Source organism: Mauremys mutica, chromosome 2 (genome assembly GCF_020497125.1).
Source record: "Mauremys mutica isolate MM-2020 ecotype Southern chromosome 2, ASM2049712v1, whole genome shotgun sequence".
In the NCBI taxonomy this organism is placed as follows: domain Eukaryota; kingdom Metazoa; phylum Chordata; order Testudines; family Geoemydidae; genus Mauremys; species Mauremys mutica.
The window spans coordinates 283,162,788-283,177,724 of NC_059073.1; the positions used below are offsets into that span (position 1 = coordinate 283,162,788).

Sequence of the window (14,937 nt, forward strand, 5' to 3'; positions counted from 1 at the left end):
TTTCTTAAGCGCCATTGGTGAGGGACCTTGTCAAAGGCTTTCTGAATGTCCAGGTAGACTATCTCAACTGTATCACCCTTGTTCACATGCTTGTAATAGTTCGGTGATGCATGGTTTGCATTACAAAAGCTGCGTTGACTCTTCTCCAATATATGGTGTTCAACCATGTGTCTGATCATTTTGTTCTTTATTGTAGTTTCAACCAGTTTCCCTGGTACTTAAGTTAGGCTCAACGACCTGTAATTGCCAGGATCGCCTCTCGAGCCTTTTTTTAAAAATCAGCATTATATTAGCTCTCTTTCAATCATCTGGTACTAAGTCTGATTTAAGCAGTAGGTTACACACCACAGTTAGCAGATCTGAAATTTCATATTTGATAAGCATGTCAGTACATATTTCTGCTAAAATGAACAGGAGCAAAATAGCTAACAGCCTTGACAATGAAATTATCTTATTTATATTTCAGCGTTAACACAACCTATTTAAATGAAGGGAGCTGTTCACATCTCTCAAAACTAATGTTTCATGCTTGTCTGCAGCTCAGAAAAGCAACATTATATCAGTTTACACTTGGTTTGTTTTCTAAATTATTTCAGCAACCATAATTATTAGAAATTTTTTTTAACGGAAAGCTTTGATTCTGGAGCATAATTCTTTAGCAAGGGGTGAATTCTATGGCAAATTGCACAGCTGCAGAATCACAGAATACACAGGGCTCTCGAAGTACAAATGAGAGAATTGGGCCCAAATCCAACAAGAGGCAACATCTGGTCTTTACATTCGAGTGTCCATCTGAATAGTGCATAGTTATTTTATTGCATATTTCATATTTTCATTTGGAACATTGTTTAATGTTAGTTCATGCTCAGCTATTTTTAAACATATCCTTTTTTGGTTGTCAGGAATATTCTCAGAAGGGTAAAATAACTTTTACATTTCTGGTTCTTTTCAAGGAATTCAACTCAGGCACTTTTAATGTAGTTTTTTTCTGCTCTCTTAGATGATGGCAGACCTCATGTTTAGAAAACAGAAGTATGAACAAGCTATAAATCTTTACCAAAATGTTCTGGATAAAGCACCAGGTATCTACTATTAAATAAGCTGGAGTTTTTTCAGATTCACCCTATTTTTAAAAGACTAATTAATGAAAATATGTGACAACTCTGTTGTCTTAATTTCATCTATAAGACTTCCAAGTAGCATGTTCTATTTATTACAAGGAGCTTCTATAGTCCCAAACACTTAAAGGAACAAGATGAATGGGTCTGAAGCTTTGGGATGGAGACTTTGCCTTGGCATTTCAAAAGAACAGAAAAAGTTGGTGGGGACTGCGTTCTCTTGGTGTCTTTGGAGCTCTGCCATTTTCCCTTTTGAAAGCCTTAGTCTCTTCCCAGCTTTGAATCCTCCAGGCATCATTGCAGTACCCTACTGATAGCTGCCTTCAGCGAAACATGGCCTTTTTTTCACATTTTAAATGAAAATGTAAGCTTAACGTGAATTCAGATAGCCTGAGTTTTTTCAATACAAAGGTAAAGTTTACTTTCTTACTTTGTTACATTGTTATGTCATTTTAGATAACTTCTCAGTCATGGAAAGGTTAATAGATTTGCTAAGAAGAAGTGGTAAGCTTGATAAAGCTACATATTTCTTTGAAATGGCTAAGAAAAAGTCAACTCGAGCACTCTTGGAGCCTGGTTATAACTACTGCAAAGGACTTTACTGCTGGTAATTTATACTGAGCAGTCTTTAGCAATGTTATAGATACCCTGACGAGTAAGGCTATGCAACCCCTGAACAGCTTACATGTGCTGTTTCAGGTTCATTTTGGGAACTGAGCCTTGCAATTTGGTTTGCAAGACCTTGAAGTGAACCAGCATCTCAGGTTTGCTGGGAAGTTAAAGTTCTAATACAAATTCAATTTTCTACTGGGCTCAAGGCTTTTTGTGGGAGAGGGCAATGTTGGAATAGAAAAAAGAAACTCAGGTGAATATAGGAAAGGGTGGTGTGTAAGAACCTGAATAGAATAGAACAAACTCAGTTGACTTGAATATATGAAACTCAGTACAAGAGAGTTGAAGTTTGATTGTAAATATTTCACATGGCTCTAAAATCAAGGAGTGAAATCTGGCCTCTTTGAAGTGAATGGCAGAAGTCCCGTAGACTTCAGTGAGGCCAGGATTTAATCCAAGATATTTGGATATAATATGTTAAACTTCATGTTATGAGGGTCAAATAATGAAGAATCGTTTCTGCTTTATATAACATCTTTTTATTTGGGGATCTCAAAGCACTTTCCGAACATATGAGCCCCACAAAGCACCTCAGGTAGATATTTTACCTGTTTCACAGATTGATAAATCAAAGCTGCAGTTAGCCTACCTTAATGAAGCCTTGAAGTCTGTCTCTACTTGAAAATGTGACTCTAAAAATGGCATTGTGGGGTTCCATATATACTATGTTTCAGTGATTCAAGTATCAAACTAGGAGAAGTCAAAAGATGTTTTCTACTAACTGTTAGCCCTGCAGACTTAATCTGGGATCTGACTGATCAAGCTGGGTTCTTTCCTTCTCATGAATAATAAAGGTTTCATAGGCCGAAATGTTCCTTGTTCATATCTGTGAAAATGTACTGTATTCAAATTATACCCTTAGTAATATGTGTGCATCCTGATTCTCAGAAGAGGGTTCCACAGGTGTAATTGATTGGAACTTAACAAATGAGTTTGATGATGATGCACAAGTTGGAATACAATGCACAACTCACTTACTCTTAGCTGTGATGGCTTTGCGGTGCTAAAAGGAAAAAAGGGAGAAAAATATTTATTCTGTAGATATCATCTGTGCAGGATTTTCAGTTCCTGGGTCTTGGCTTCTTAACATGATTGTGGTGGAACTTACCTACCTCTCAAGATTTTTTGACCGTCATGGACAGCAGTAACAGAATAGGGCATGAGCCAGGCCCCCTACTAACTGTTGTGCACTACTCCCTCCCAAGTATAAACGCTGCCCACCAGTTATTCCAGTCAGCAGTCAGCAAAAGAGGTTCTGTTCTTTATTCTGTATAGATTCATACTGCACACTCATCATGGTAGTATCTGACCACCTTCCAGTAGTGCATAAATAAGGCTAAAATTTTGTCACAGATATTTTTAGAAATGTCATGGACAGGTCAATAAAGAAAAATTCACGGAAGCCTGTGACCTGTCTGTGACTTTTACTAAAAATATCCATGACAAAATGGGGAGCTCAGCTGTGGGGTCCTCATCCCACCCCACAGTGGGTAGGCAGCTGCAGGGGCCCGCATGGATCTTCAGGGCCCCCACCACCTCTGAGGGCTTGGAGCTTCAGGGTCCCACGCCGCCTGTGGCAGCCAGGGTAACCCTGCAGCGGCCGGGAGCTCTGGGGTCCTCCCACTGTGGATGGTAGGGGGACCCTGTAGCTCCCATCTGCCGGGGTCTGAGGTCACGCAGCTCACTGGAAGTCACAGATTCTGTGACCTCCCTGAAAAAATCATGAAAAAGTTGACCAACATCTGTAATGTATGCTTCATTCTCTCCCTAGGGGGAGAATTGTGTGCTCAGTGGAGTTTTCTTTTGTTAGGTTTTTGCTTCTGGTATTTTTGTTTGTTCATTTTTAAGTGTACGTAGTCTATGCTCCTTTCCCACCTCTAGCTTTCCAAGATTCCAGCAATGCTCACTGAGGCCCCAATTCAAGTATGCACCTCTATTCAGGAAAGCTTAAATCCCACTGAAGTCAATGAGATATATGCTTAAAGTTAAGCATATACTTAAGTGGTTTCCTGAAATTGAATGCATTTCAGCACATTCTTAAGTGCTTTCTTGAACTGGAGCTTGAGTATCTTTTAACTACCCTTTCCTTTTCCTTCATGTTAGGTCTGGTACAGTTGCTATATAATTGAGGCCTTTGCCAGACTCTGATAATATTAGCAAAGAACAAAACCACAACCACATTTAAATAATGTATTCAGATAACACAGGGGTCTCAAACTCAATTTACGTTAGGGCCAGTGCCAGTTCTTAAATCCTCCCAGCGGACCAATAATGTCGCTCATGCTGCCCAGAACCTGCCCCCCAAAACTCCATCCTGCCCAAAACTCTGCCCCACACCTGCCTAAGGCTCTGGGAGCGAGTTTGGGTGGGGGAAGAGGTCTGGGGTAGGGGATTGGGGTGCAGGCTCTGGGAGGGAGTTTGGGTGGGGTTGGGGGAGGGGGTCTGGGGTGCAGACTCTGGGATGGAGTTTGGGTGCTGGGTGCAGGCTCTGGGCTGGGGCAGGGGGTGGGGGTGCAAGAGGAGGGGGCGGGGTTTCAGGCTCTGGGAGGGAGGAGGGGTGCAGGCTCTGGGAGGGGGTTGGAGGGTGCAGCGCTTACCTGGGGCTCCTAGGTGGGGTGGGCAGGGGGACCTCCGCGCGCTGCTGCCCCCAGGCACAGCTCCTGCAGCTTCCCATTGGCCACAGGGGCACTCGGGACGGGAGCAGCGCGCAGAGGTACATCCCTGCTGTGGGGCCACAGGGAGGGGCCGGCAAACACATGGAGCGAGCAGGCAGACGCCATTGTAAATCGCCTTGGGGGAGGTAGTGCCCAGGGGCAGCAGGTGGGGCCAAGGGAGAGACCCGGCCCCAAAACTGCTGGAGCCCCAGAGGCCACATTGGGGAGGTTTGTGGGCCGCAGATGGCCCACAGGCCGGGAGTTTGAGACCCCTGATATAACATTTTCTATTTAGGTGGCTTTCTGTACAGTTAGTTTGATTTTACATTAATATATAAAAAAAAGACAAACAGATACAGGAAAACAGAAATATCATCCATAGAACAATAAGTAATAAGAATTAGTATACAGTACAGTAAAAGAATCAATACACACAAGAATATCAGTACAATATAAAGTAAATTAAACAAGTATCTGGTATAGATTATGCACTTTTTTATTCCTATTTTTCATAGAATCCATATGTACAAATGTTCTATACTTATAACAAATATTACAAGATTTTTCCACGCTGACAAAGGCCTTTTCCATTAGTGCTTTATGTATATCAATCTGGAAATGTTATTGTTAAGATTGATGATCATCCTACACTCCTGCAACTGCATATTACATATTCTCTCCAAACAGGCACATGGGACAGCCCAATCAGGCACTGAAGTATTTCAACAAAGCTCGAAAGGATAGTGACTGGGGCCAGAGAGCCATCAACAATATGATTCAGATCTGCCTAAATCCTGATAATGAGATAATAGGAGGAGAAGTGTTTGAAAGCCTCAATGCAGAGGACAGGTAAAAGAGAAATCCAACACTTAATGGAAACAATTCGAAATAGAGAAACATAATGGAATATCAAATTCATTTTCCATTATATGTCTCAGACTAACATAAAGCTCTGGTCATTTTTCCCCCCCTACATGTGTAAAGAGAGGCTAAACACAGCATTTCAGTTCAGCTGTGCCCTCTACGTATATTCACTAACAGAAAATAGAAACGTTTGCCATATTTGTGAGTTTAAAAGAAAGGAGGCGAATTTAATGCTTGTGGAAAGTACTAGACTGAGAGACCTGGAGGCTGAAGGCCTGTATTTAGACACAGAACAGATACATGGGGATGGCAGTTTAAGGTGCTTCAGCTCTGGTCTGGAAGGGACAATGGTCTGTAATCTAATATGTGTGAGTTATGGTGTATTTAGAAGAAGAAATGCAAATCTGCTCTGTTAAATATGGTGCTATTAGAATTAAAAGATATTGCTTTATCATTAGACAGGATTTGACACACTAGGAATCATCATATATGATGTTTAATGATAATTTTAACAGTAACTTAAAAGAGAAGAGAGAATCTGAGCAACATGGGATACGCACAGCTGAGAAACTCCTTAAAGAGTTTTATCCTCACTCACAAGAGGGACAAAATCAGATGAAGATGTTACAGAACTGCTGTCTGTTGGTCACAAAAGACAAAATTCATGTAGAGAAAGCCCTCAGTGTATTTGTAGAAATGGCCCAATATGAGGTAAGAAAATTCTTCAATTCCTCTTAGGTTCCCTTCTGTTGTAAAATGCTAATAGATAACATTTTGTTTTTTACTAGGAGTATTTTCAGTTAAGTGGCCACCCATTTTCTCCTTAATTTTAAGATAAGCCTGTGAAATTAATTTAAGAGGCATAATAAGGTGTTACTGTTTCAATGTGTGTGTACTTTCAACATAGTCTGGAGATAAGTCAGATCAAGTTAGTCTTAATATTAAGAAAAGAAAATAGCTAAGATTTTTTCATTTTCATTGATGAATGCTTTAATTATATGAAGTGCATGGTTAAGTTTGGATTATTGAGGTTTTGGTTAATTAAGGGAATTTTCATTGTAGTCAACTAAATGTTGGGAAACAGGAGTTTGATCCTACAAGTTGCTGAGCACTTTGGTCCTAATCAAGTGGAGTATTTATGACATGCTTAATTGTAAACAAATTAGTACTCTTACTGACTTCAGGAGGACTACATGAACACTTAAAGTTAAGCACAGGCATAAATGATTTGCTAAATAGGAGGTAAAATGCTCAGCACTTGGCAGAATTGAGCCCCAGACCCTGGTTTGGTTAACAGAGCACTTTGGATAGTCGAGGATTGCATAGTCCAAGTTGTGCTGTACTACACTGCACAACTGTGCTAGCACACTCCGACAACACCCAGCTCCAAGGGACTGCATCACTGCAGTTGTGTGTTTGCTGCCGTGGCCTCCTAGGATATAGAATGTTTTCCCCCTTGGTATTTTCTATACTTTTCCTTTTACCTTCCTAGCTTTCTGTTTTAGTGTTTACCATTTTGTTTGTTTTTCATTATATTAGTCGGGGGGATGTGGGGGTTCTGTTTTATACAGTGCTTTATGATTGTACACACCCATCCTAGGTGCTTTCATGGGGACAGAGAGAGGACATTCTTTATAAACGTATTAGAATGTCATAGTTAAATTTGAGGTTGATTGTTTTTAACAATTACCTTGTCACCCCAAATACCAATACACTTAGGACCCCAGTTTTACAATAGAATCCACACGTGGATCTTGGGTGTGCTTGGAGTACCCTTGGCTTCTCATTCTTAATCATCATCATAATAAAATGTATAACTCTCATATAATGCTTTCATCTGTAGATCCATCTACACTGTGTGATCATAATGGTCTGTCTGAATGGATTCAGTTGCAAGATTGGGGCATTAGATTGTCATCTCTAATTGTTTATGACAGACTAGATAAGGAAAATACTAACGTTTATTTAACAATCTGTTGGCAGCCATGTTGTTTTTAATAATCCAAATGAAATTTGCTTTAATAGTGAAAGTTGTTAACTTTTAAAGTAAGAGAATAAAACCAGTAATGTTTCTAGACCAGGGAAAGAGCTTAATGTTTAAACAATAGTATTTCTGCTTTTATTTCTTAGAGGGAAAGTGTTCCAGCTATTTTGGCAATGGCCCAAGCCTATATGATTCTGAAACAGACTCCCAAGGCCAGAACCCAGCTAAAACGGTTAGCCAAAGCTAACTGGACTTTATCTGATGCTGAAGAGTTAGAAAAAAGTTGGATGTTATTGTCTGACATATACTGCAAAAGCGGAAAGTATGATCTTGCAACTGAACAACTGAAACGCTGCTTACAATACAATAAGGTGAGAGGAAAAGGAGGTGTTTACAAGGAGATCTTGAAAAGTCAGAAAACATTGTGACCAGTTTGGAACACAAATAGAGTTTTTCATTGATAGCCATTTACAATAACCCCCAAAGTAACAGCTATAAGGAGCAGCTATAATTTAGAACCTGATTTACAATAAAATTAGGTAGTGGATAATAATAATTCATTTAATGGTAGTTAATGGCAAAATCTTCACACTGAAATCGGTGAGACTTTCATTATTGATTTTACTATTGTGACCCTAAACACACACACACACACACACACACACACACACTTAATGCAACATTAAGGTTGCACATTTTAAATCACAAAAAGCCAGGAAATGCAAACATTAAGCTCACAACGGTAATGTTAACTTGGTCATGTTGCGCATTCTGTGTTTTAGTACACATCTTATTATTATCTTAAGAATAAAACTTCAAGCTATACATTTAATAAGAAAAACGGACAGAGGAAACAGTGCAATATTACATTTATATTTAATTGGAAAATATAATTTGAGCCCCTGTATTTACAATCTTGATCACAATTTAAATTCACTAAGATATGAAAGGTCGTAACAGCATTGATATTTGGGTATGCTAAGTATTCTCAATAATGATGTAACATTTTGTGGTTTTGTTTTTTTTTAGTCTTGTTCAAAAGCTTATGAATATATGGGTTTTATCATGGAGAAAGAACAGGCCTATAAGGATGCTGCAATTAATTATGAATTAGCTTGGAAATATAGTAATCAAGCAAATCCTGCTGTTGGTGAGTTGAGAAGTACTGTTCTAGCTCAAGTACCACCTGAATATCATCCAGCACATTTATTCCTGAAAGTGTAACAAATTGTGATGATGTAATAGATGCTTCTGCCCCCATTTACACCCATGCAACCAAACTGAAGATAGTGGTGTTACAGAGGTGTAACTAAGGGCAGTATTTGATCCAGAATGCTGCTAAGAGTTTATTGACAGCTAATTTTAATAGTGTAAGAAAAGTGAAAATCTGCAGAAGGGCCAAGTACAAAATAGTTGCATGCAGAGGCGTGCAGAAGAGATCTCTGTAGAGATGGAGGTATTAGCATATTTGGAAAAGATTTCTTATAAGCTGAAAGACTGAAAGGAAGAATCTGTCTTGGTTTCCAGACCTACTGCATATGACTAATGAATGTTATACACTTTGGGCCAGATCCTGGACTGCTCCTGAGGTGAGTGAAAAGGTGGCTTTAAGACATCTTTTCTCTCTCTCATTCCACAAGCCACCATATACTGGTTCAGTCCCCCAAAATAATGTACATTATACCAGTAGCTCGCAGCCCCAGTGAGTTGTTCCAGCTGCTGAAATCACCAAAGCATAGGGACATATCAGCCATGGGTAAGGAATGGTGTCCATAGTCGCTGACTCCGTCAGGACCCCCCAGCAGCTCCCTGTGGCCCCGCCCCACCCCCCTGCTCCAGCTCACTTCTGCCTCTGCCGCCTCCGTGAGCGCACCACCGCGTCCTGCTTCTCCCCCCTCCCTCCCAGCGCTTGTGCCACGAAACAGCTGATTCGTGGGGCAGGGAGGGAGGGGGAAGGAGCTGGAACACAACACGCTGGGGGAAGAGGCGGGGCCAGGGTGGCATTTGGGGAAGGGATCCAATAGGGGCAGAGAGGGGGTGGAGTTAGGGCGGAGACTTTGGGGATGCAGTTGGAATGGGGGTGGGGCCAGGGGCGGGGATGCGGCGGGGGGCGCAGGCACCCACCAGCGTTGGAGAAAGTTGGCACCTATGATAGTATCCCTAGCCTCTGTTTGTCAGAGGGTGGAGCTGGATGGCAGGAGAGAGATCACTTGATCATTACCTGTTAGGTTCACTCCCTCTGGGGCACCTGGCGTTGGCCACTGTTGGCAGACAGGATACTGGGTTGGATGGACCTTTGGTCTGACCCAGTATGGCCGGGCATTCTTATGTTCTTATGCCCCTTTTCCCTGGCCACACATGCTATTCCAGGAGCTGAGAAGCTGGTTATGTTGGGGCCACTATGCTGGCCTCTCACCGCTAGAGGATTCTCTACTAGCTCTTTAAGATGAATTTAAGGCTGTTTTGCACACCATAGGGCATGGCTTGAGACTGCAAAGTTCTCAGAATCTTGCAGGATCCAGCCCGTCTTCTTTGAGTGCTTGCTCATGTTCATTCCATGTTAAGTGTGTGTGCTCACCACATGCACCGGTGCCGGAAGTTTTTCACTCAGTGGTATCCATAGAGGACCAGCTCTGGCGCCCTCTGGAGTGGCACGCATATGCCATGGTATAAGGGGTGCTGACAGCACCCCCCGCCCTCAGTTCCTTCTTACCACCAGTGACAGTGCTGGAACGTTCCTTTGCTTCTGCAAACCTTTCCATCTGTAGAAACTGCTCTTTGCGAACTTTCTGTTGTAAATAGTTATATCGTTTAGTATTAGTTCCCTTAGTGTGTTTTTAGTTAGAGTGTCCCAGACGGGACTTAGCCTTGGGATGGGGCATGACCCAGTTCCCGGGTTTTAAGAACTGCGACCGCTGTAGAAAACCTATACCGGTCAGTGATCCCAACACTAGTTATTTAAGGTGTTTAGGGGAGTCTCATATCAGCGACAGGTGTCACATCTGCAGGAGCTTTAAGTCTTGCGCTAAGAACGAGTGGGACATCTGACTTAAAGCGCTCCTTTTGGAGTCGGCGCTGACACCGGCACTGGATCAGCCGAGATCGGACTCCACGCACAGCACCACGGCTGCAGGAAGAGCACCCCCATCATCAGACAGGAGAAAATCCACCTTCCTAGCACCGGCCAGTAAGAAGAGAAAGACCGGGAGAGGTTGGTCTTCTGCTCGCAAGGGCAAGGAGAGGGCAGGAGGCAAGCCTAGACCCACAAAGGGTGGCTTATCGAAGTGGGAGTTGGACCCCAGCTTTGGTTGAGAGGGTTAGCCCATCCCAGGACGTGCCCACCATCCCGGACAGCGGCATGGGAGTCTGGCACCTGGCGATACCGTTGACCCTAGAGGCCCTGCAGGCGGTGCAGGATATCTTGTCCCTCCCAGTGCCGCCAACACCGGCGATGGCAGCTCCCAAATAAAGGGATAAGCCTGCCTTTGGACCACCCCCTCAGTCCTATCAGTGCGGCACCTCTCACCACCCCAGGGAGTGTCCCGCCAGCGCTTGCCCGCTCAGACCTACGAAGGCACACACAACCCTGCAACCCCGGTACCGTCATAGCAGCTCCCCTTTAGATCGACGCCACTCCTGCGAAAGCCTCCGTTGGGACTCTCGGTACCGGTCACTGGCCTACTAATGTAGGCCACCATGCCTGCGTCAGCACTCATCATCACGGCATCAGTCACCCTCTCGCTCCCGCTCTATGATTTAGCACTGGTCAGGAAGCATTTGGCATAGATAGCCGTGGTACTGTCGTGGATCCGCTGAACGCTGATGCTGGTCACCGGGATCTCGACGCAGAGGGTCGTTGCCCACATACAGATCCCACTCGGAGCATGGCGGTGGGCACAGCTGGGACGGAGACACCTGGTCTGCCTTGGTACAGTTCCGGTCTCTGGAACATGGCCCTCCATCCTCTGGCTCGGAGTCAGACTAGGAACCCCTGCAAGTGAGTCAAGGTCCTCCACTGGTGGCACTGGTCATCCCTGCAGCACCACCGGGACACTCCTGCCCCCAGGGCCAATGGCCCATGCCATGGCACTCTTGGAACCCCTGGGGGTTCCCACAGCCATTCCAAGGGCATAAATTGGTGTCAGGAGGTTCCAACAAGCCCTCTGCCACGGTCTCCTGCCCGCCTGAGACAGAGGTCACCGTGCCTGGGACCCCCCATATGCAACAGACAGAGGATGAAGGCCCGGCCAAGCAGGTCACAGAGGTGGTAACTCCTGCTGCACCTGCATCCTCCTCCTCATCCCCTGATGAGGTCATCATGGGGCCCCCACCAACAGTCATGCAGACGATGCAAAAGCTCATCTGACATCAGGAATTATAACATTCAAAAACCAGTAGGAGAACACTTCAATCTCCCTGGTCACTAAATAACAGACCTAAAAATGGCAATTCTGCAACAAAAAAAACATGAAAAACAGACTCCAACGTGAAACCGCAGAATTGAAATTAATTTGCAAACTGGACACCATCAAATTAGGCCTAAATAAAGACTGGGAGTGGTTGGGTCATTACAAAACCTAAACTTATTTTCCCCCATACTAATTTCCCCCTACTGTTACTCACCTTCTTGTCAACTGTTTGAAATGGGCCACTCTCATTACCACTACAAAAGTTATTTTTCCACCCTTGGTATCCTACTGGTAATTGAATTGTCTCTTTAGACTGACCTCACACTTGGTAAGGCAACTCCCATCTTTTCATGTATTTATACCTACTCCTGTATTTTCCACTCCATGCATCTGATGAAGTGGGTTCTATCCCATGAAAGCTTATGTCCAAATAAATGTGTTAGTCTCTAAGGTGCCACAAGGACTCCTCGTTGTTTTTACTGATACAGACTAACACGGCTACCACTCTGAAACTTTCATATAGCAGTCTTTCAAGGACACAGACTCTTCCTACACTTCATGGTGGGATCCGCGCACTTCCCGTTCACGGTTCTTCCCTTTGGCCTGGCAACGGCACCCAAGGTGTTTACAAAATGCATGTCAGTGGTGGTTGCTTACCTCAGGCTACTTGGGGTATCCTGATCTACCCGTACCTCGACAACTGGCTGGTCAAGGGTCACTCCAGGTCTCAGGTCCAGGTCCAGAACACCGTCGCGATGTGCTGACCACATGCAGGAGGCTAGGCCTGTTGAAAAATGAAGAAAAATCAACATTAGTCCCTGTAAAAAGAATAGAGTTTATCGGAGCGGTCCTTGACTCCACCAGGGCGAAGGCGTTTCTACCACGACAGGTTCCAGATGATGAGGGACCTCATTGTCGGAGTCTCCACGTTTCCTCTCATGATGGCCCGGATATGCCTACAGCTGCTAGGCCACATGGTGGTATGCACATACATTGTCAGCCATGCAAGGCTCTGAATGCGACCCCTCCAGCAGTGGCTGGCTACAGTCTATGCCCTGTCCAGGGATCCCCTGGACAAGGTCGTCACCATCCCACCGGAGGTACTCACGGTGTTGCAGTGGTGGACTGACCCCAGAGCAGTTCTCAATGGAGTCCCATTCGACAGTCTGTGACCTTCGGTGTCACTGATATCCAACGCCTTGGATCTCGGTTGGGGAGCACACCTTGGTGCGATGCAGACACAAAGCATGTGGTCCACAGAGGAGATGATGTTGCATATAAATGTCAAAGAGCTCAAGGCAGTTCGCCTTACCTGCGCGGTTTTCCTCCTGCAGTTATCCAGCCGAGTGGTTCAAGTGCTGACAGACAACACGGCCTCAATGGTTTACATCAACAGGCAAGGAGGAGCATGCTTGTCGGCCCTCTGTCAAGAGGCACTCCACCTATGGGATTTCTGCATTCGGCATGCAATCCACCTGGAGGCCTGTCACCTTCCTAGCATCAGGAACATGCTGGCAGATCGCCTCAGCAGGTTCTTCTTTTCTCACTACGAGTGGTTGCTCCACTCAGAAGTGGTCCAGATGCACTTCCAGAGGTGGAGAACTCCCCAAGTAGACCTGTTCACCACCAGGCAGAACAAGTTTTGCTCCGTGCAGGGCCTTGGCAAGGGCACCCTCTTGGACGCCTTTCTCCCATCCTGGTCGGGAGTCCTGATGTACGCGTTCCTGCCTATCCCGCTCATCAGCAGAGTCCTGTCAAAAATCAAAAGGGACAAGGCTTGATCGCCCCAGCATAGGTGAAACAGCATTGGTTCAGCACACTGTTGGATCTGGCAGTAGCCCCCCCGTGGCTGCTGTCTGACCGCCCGGACTTTCTCTCGCAAGATCACAGTCGCCTCTTGCACCCCAGCCTCGCCTCCCTCCACCTCACGGTGTGGATGCTGCATGGTTGAACCCAGAAGAAGAAGCTTGCTTCAGGGAGGTGCGGCAGTAGAAAGTAGAAAACCCTCCACTAGAGCGACTTACCTGGCAAAGTAGACAAGGTTCTCCCACTAGGCGTCTGAGCATAGTGTCTCTCCAACGTGCTCTTCTCTGCAGTCTATTTTGGAATATCTGCTCCTTCTGAAGAATCAGGGCTTGGCCCTCTCTTCTATCAAGGTTCATCTAGCTGCCATCTCAGCTTTTCAGCTGCCAATCCAGGGTAAATCAGTGTTCTCGCACGAGATGTCAGTCAGGTTCCTGAAGGGCCTTGAAAGGCTCTTCCCTCCCGTTAGGGTTCCTGTCCCACAATGGGACCGCAATCTGGTTCTCTCCAGACTCACGGGTCCGCCCTTTGAACCCTTGGGCTCTTGTTCCCTTTCCCACCTCTCGTGGAAAGTTGCCTTCCTTGTGGCAGTGACATCGGCTAAATGAGTGTCAGAGATTAAAGTCCTGACCTCGGAACCGCCATATATTGTCTTCTGCAAGGACAAGGTACAGTTGAGACCCCATCCGGCCTTCCTGCTGCTGTGGTGTCTTCCTTCCATATCAACCAGGACATCTTCCTCCCAATGTTCTGTCCTAAGCCGCACAAGATCAGAGAGGAGAGGTGGTTGCATGCCTTGGACAGCCGACATGCCTTGGTGTTTTACCTGGAGCACACTAAACCCTTTCATAGGTTGATGCAGTTCTTCATCGCGACAGGAGACAGGATAAAGGGCCTTCGGATGTCTTCTCAGAGGATCGCCAACTGGATCACCTCCTGCATCTGGATCTGTTATGAGTTGGCACAGGTCCAACTGCCGCCTCTGGTGAAGGCCCACTCAAAGAGAGCACAAGCGTCCTCGGCAGCCTTCCTGGCACATGTCCCCATCCAGGACATTTGCAGAGCCACAATGTGGTCTTTGGTTTACACATTCATGGCGCACTACACCATCACCCAGCAAGCCAGATCTGATGCTGAGTTCGGCAGAACTGTGTTGCAAGCTATACGTCCATGAACTCCTACCCGCCTCGATTGGTACTGCTTGGGAGTCACCTAACATGGAATGTACGTGAGCAAGCACTCGAAGAAGAAAAGCCAGTTACCTTTTCCCTAATGGTGTTCTTCGAGATGTGTTGCTCATGTCCATTCTATAACCCGCACTCCTTCCCCACTGTCGGAGTTCCCACAAGAAGGAGCTGAGGTGTGGGGAGCCAGCGGTGCCCTTATACCGCAGCATGTGCATGCCACTCCAGAGGCCTCCAGAGCTGGTCCCC

At 45.2% G+C, this 14,937-nt stretch overlaps 1 protein-coding gene across 4 annotated transcripts in view; it reads left to right on the top strand.

Moving 5' to 3' along the window:
* The window catches only part of TTC21A (tetratricopeptide repeat domain 21A), a 63,793-nt gene that overhangs the window by 47,428 nt on the left and 1,428 nt on the right, over nucleotides 1-14,937 (top strand). For 3 of the 4 annotated variants that reach the window (XM_045003636.1, XM_045003637.1, XM_045003638.1), the window contains 6 exons: nucleotides 1,001-1,082; nucleotides 1,575-1,725; nucleotides 5,132-5,293; nucleotides 5,824-6,019; nucleotides 7,439-7,663; nucleotides 8,322-8,442. In XM_045003636.1, the coding sequence (XP_044859571.1) occupies nucleotides 1,001-1,082; nucleotides 1,575-1,725; nucleotides 5,132-5,293; nucleotides 5,824-6,019; nucleotides 7,439-7,663; nucleotides 8,322-8,442 (937 nt within the window). Of the gene's footprint in view, nucleotides 1-1,000; nucleotides 1,083-1,574; nucleotides 1,726-5,131; nucleotides 5,294-5,823; nucleotides 6,020-7,438; nucleotides 7,664-8,321; nucleotides 8,443-8,819; nucleotides 8,882-14,937 lie in introns of all 4 variants that reach the window. The other variant, XM_045003635.1, reaches the window with a different exon arrangement.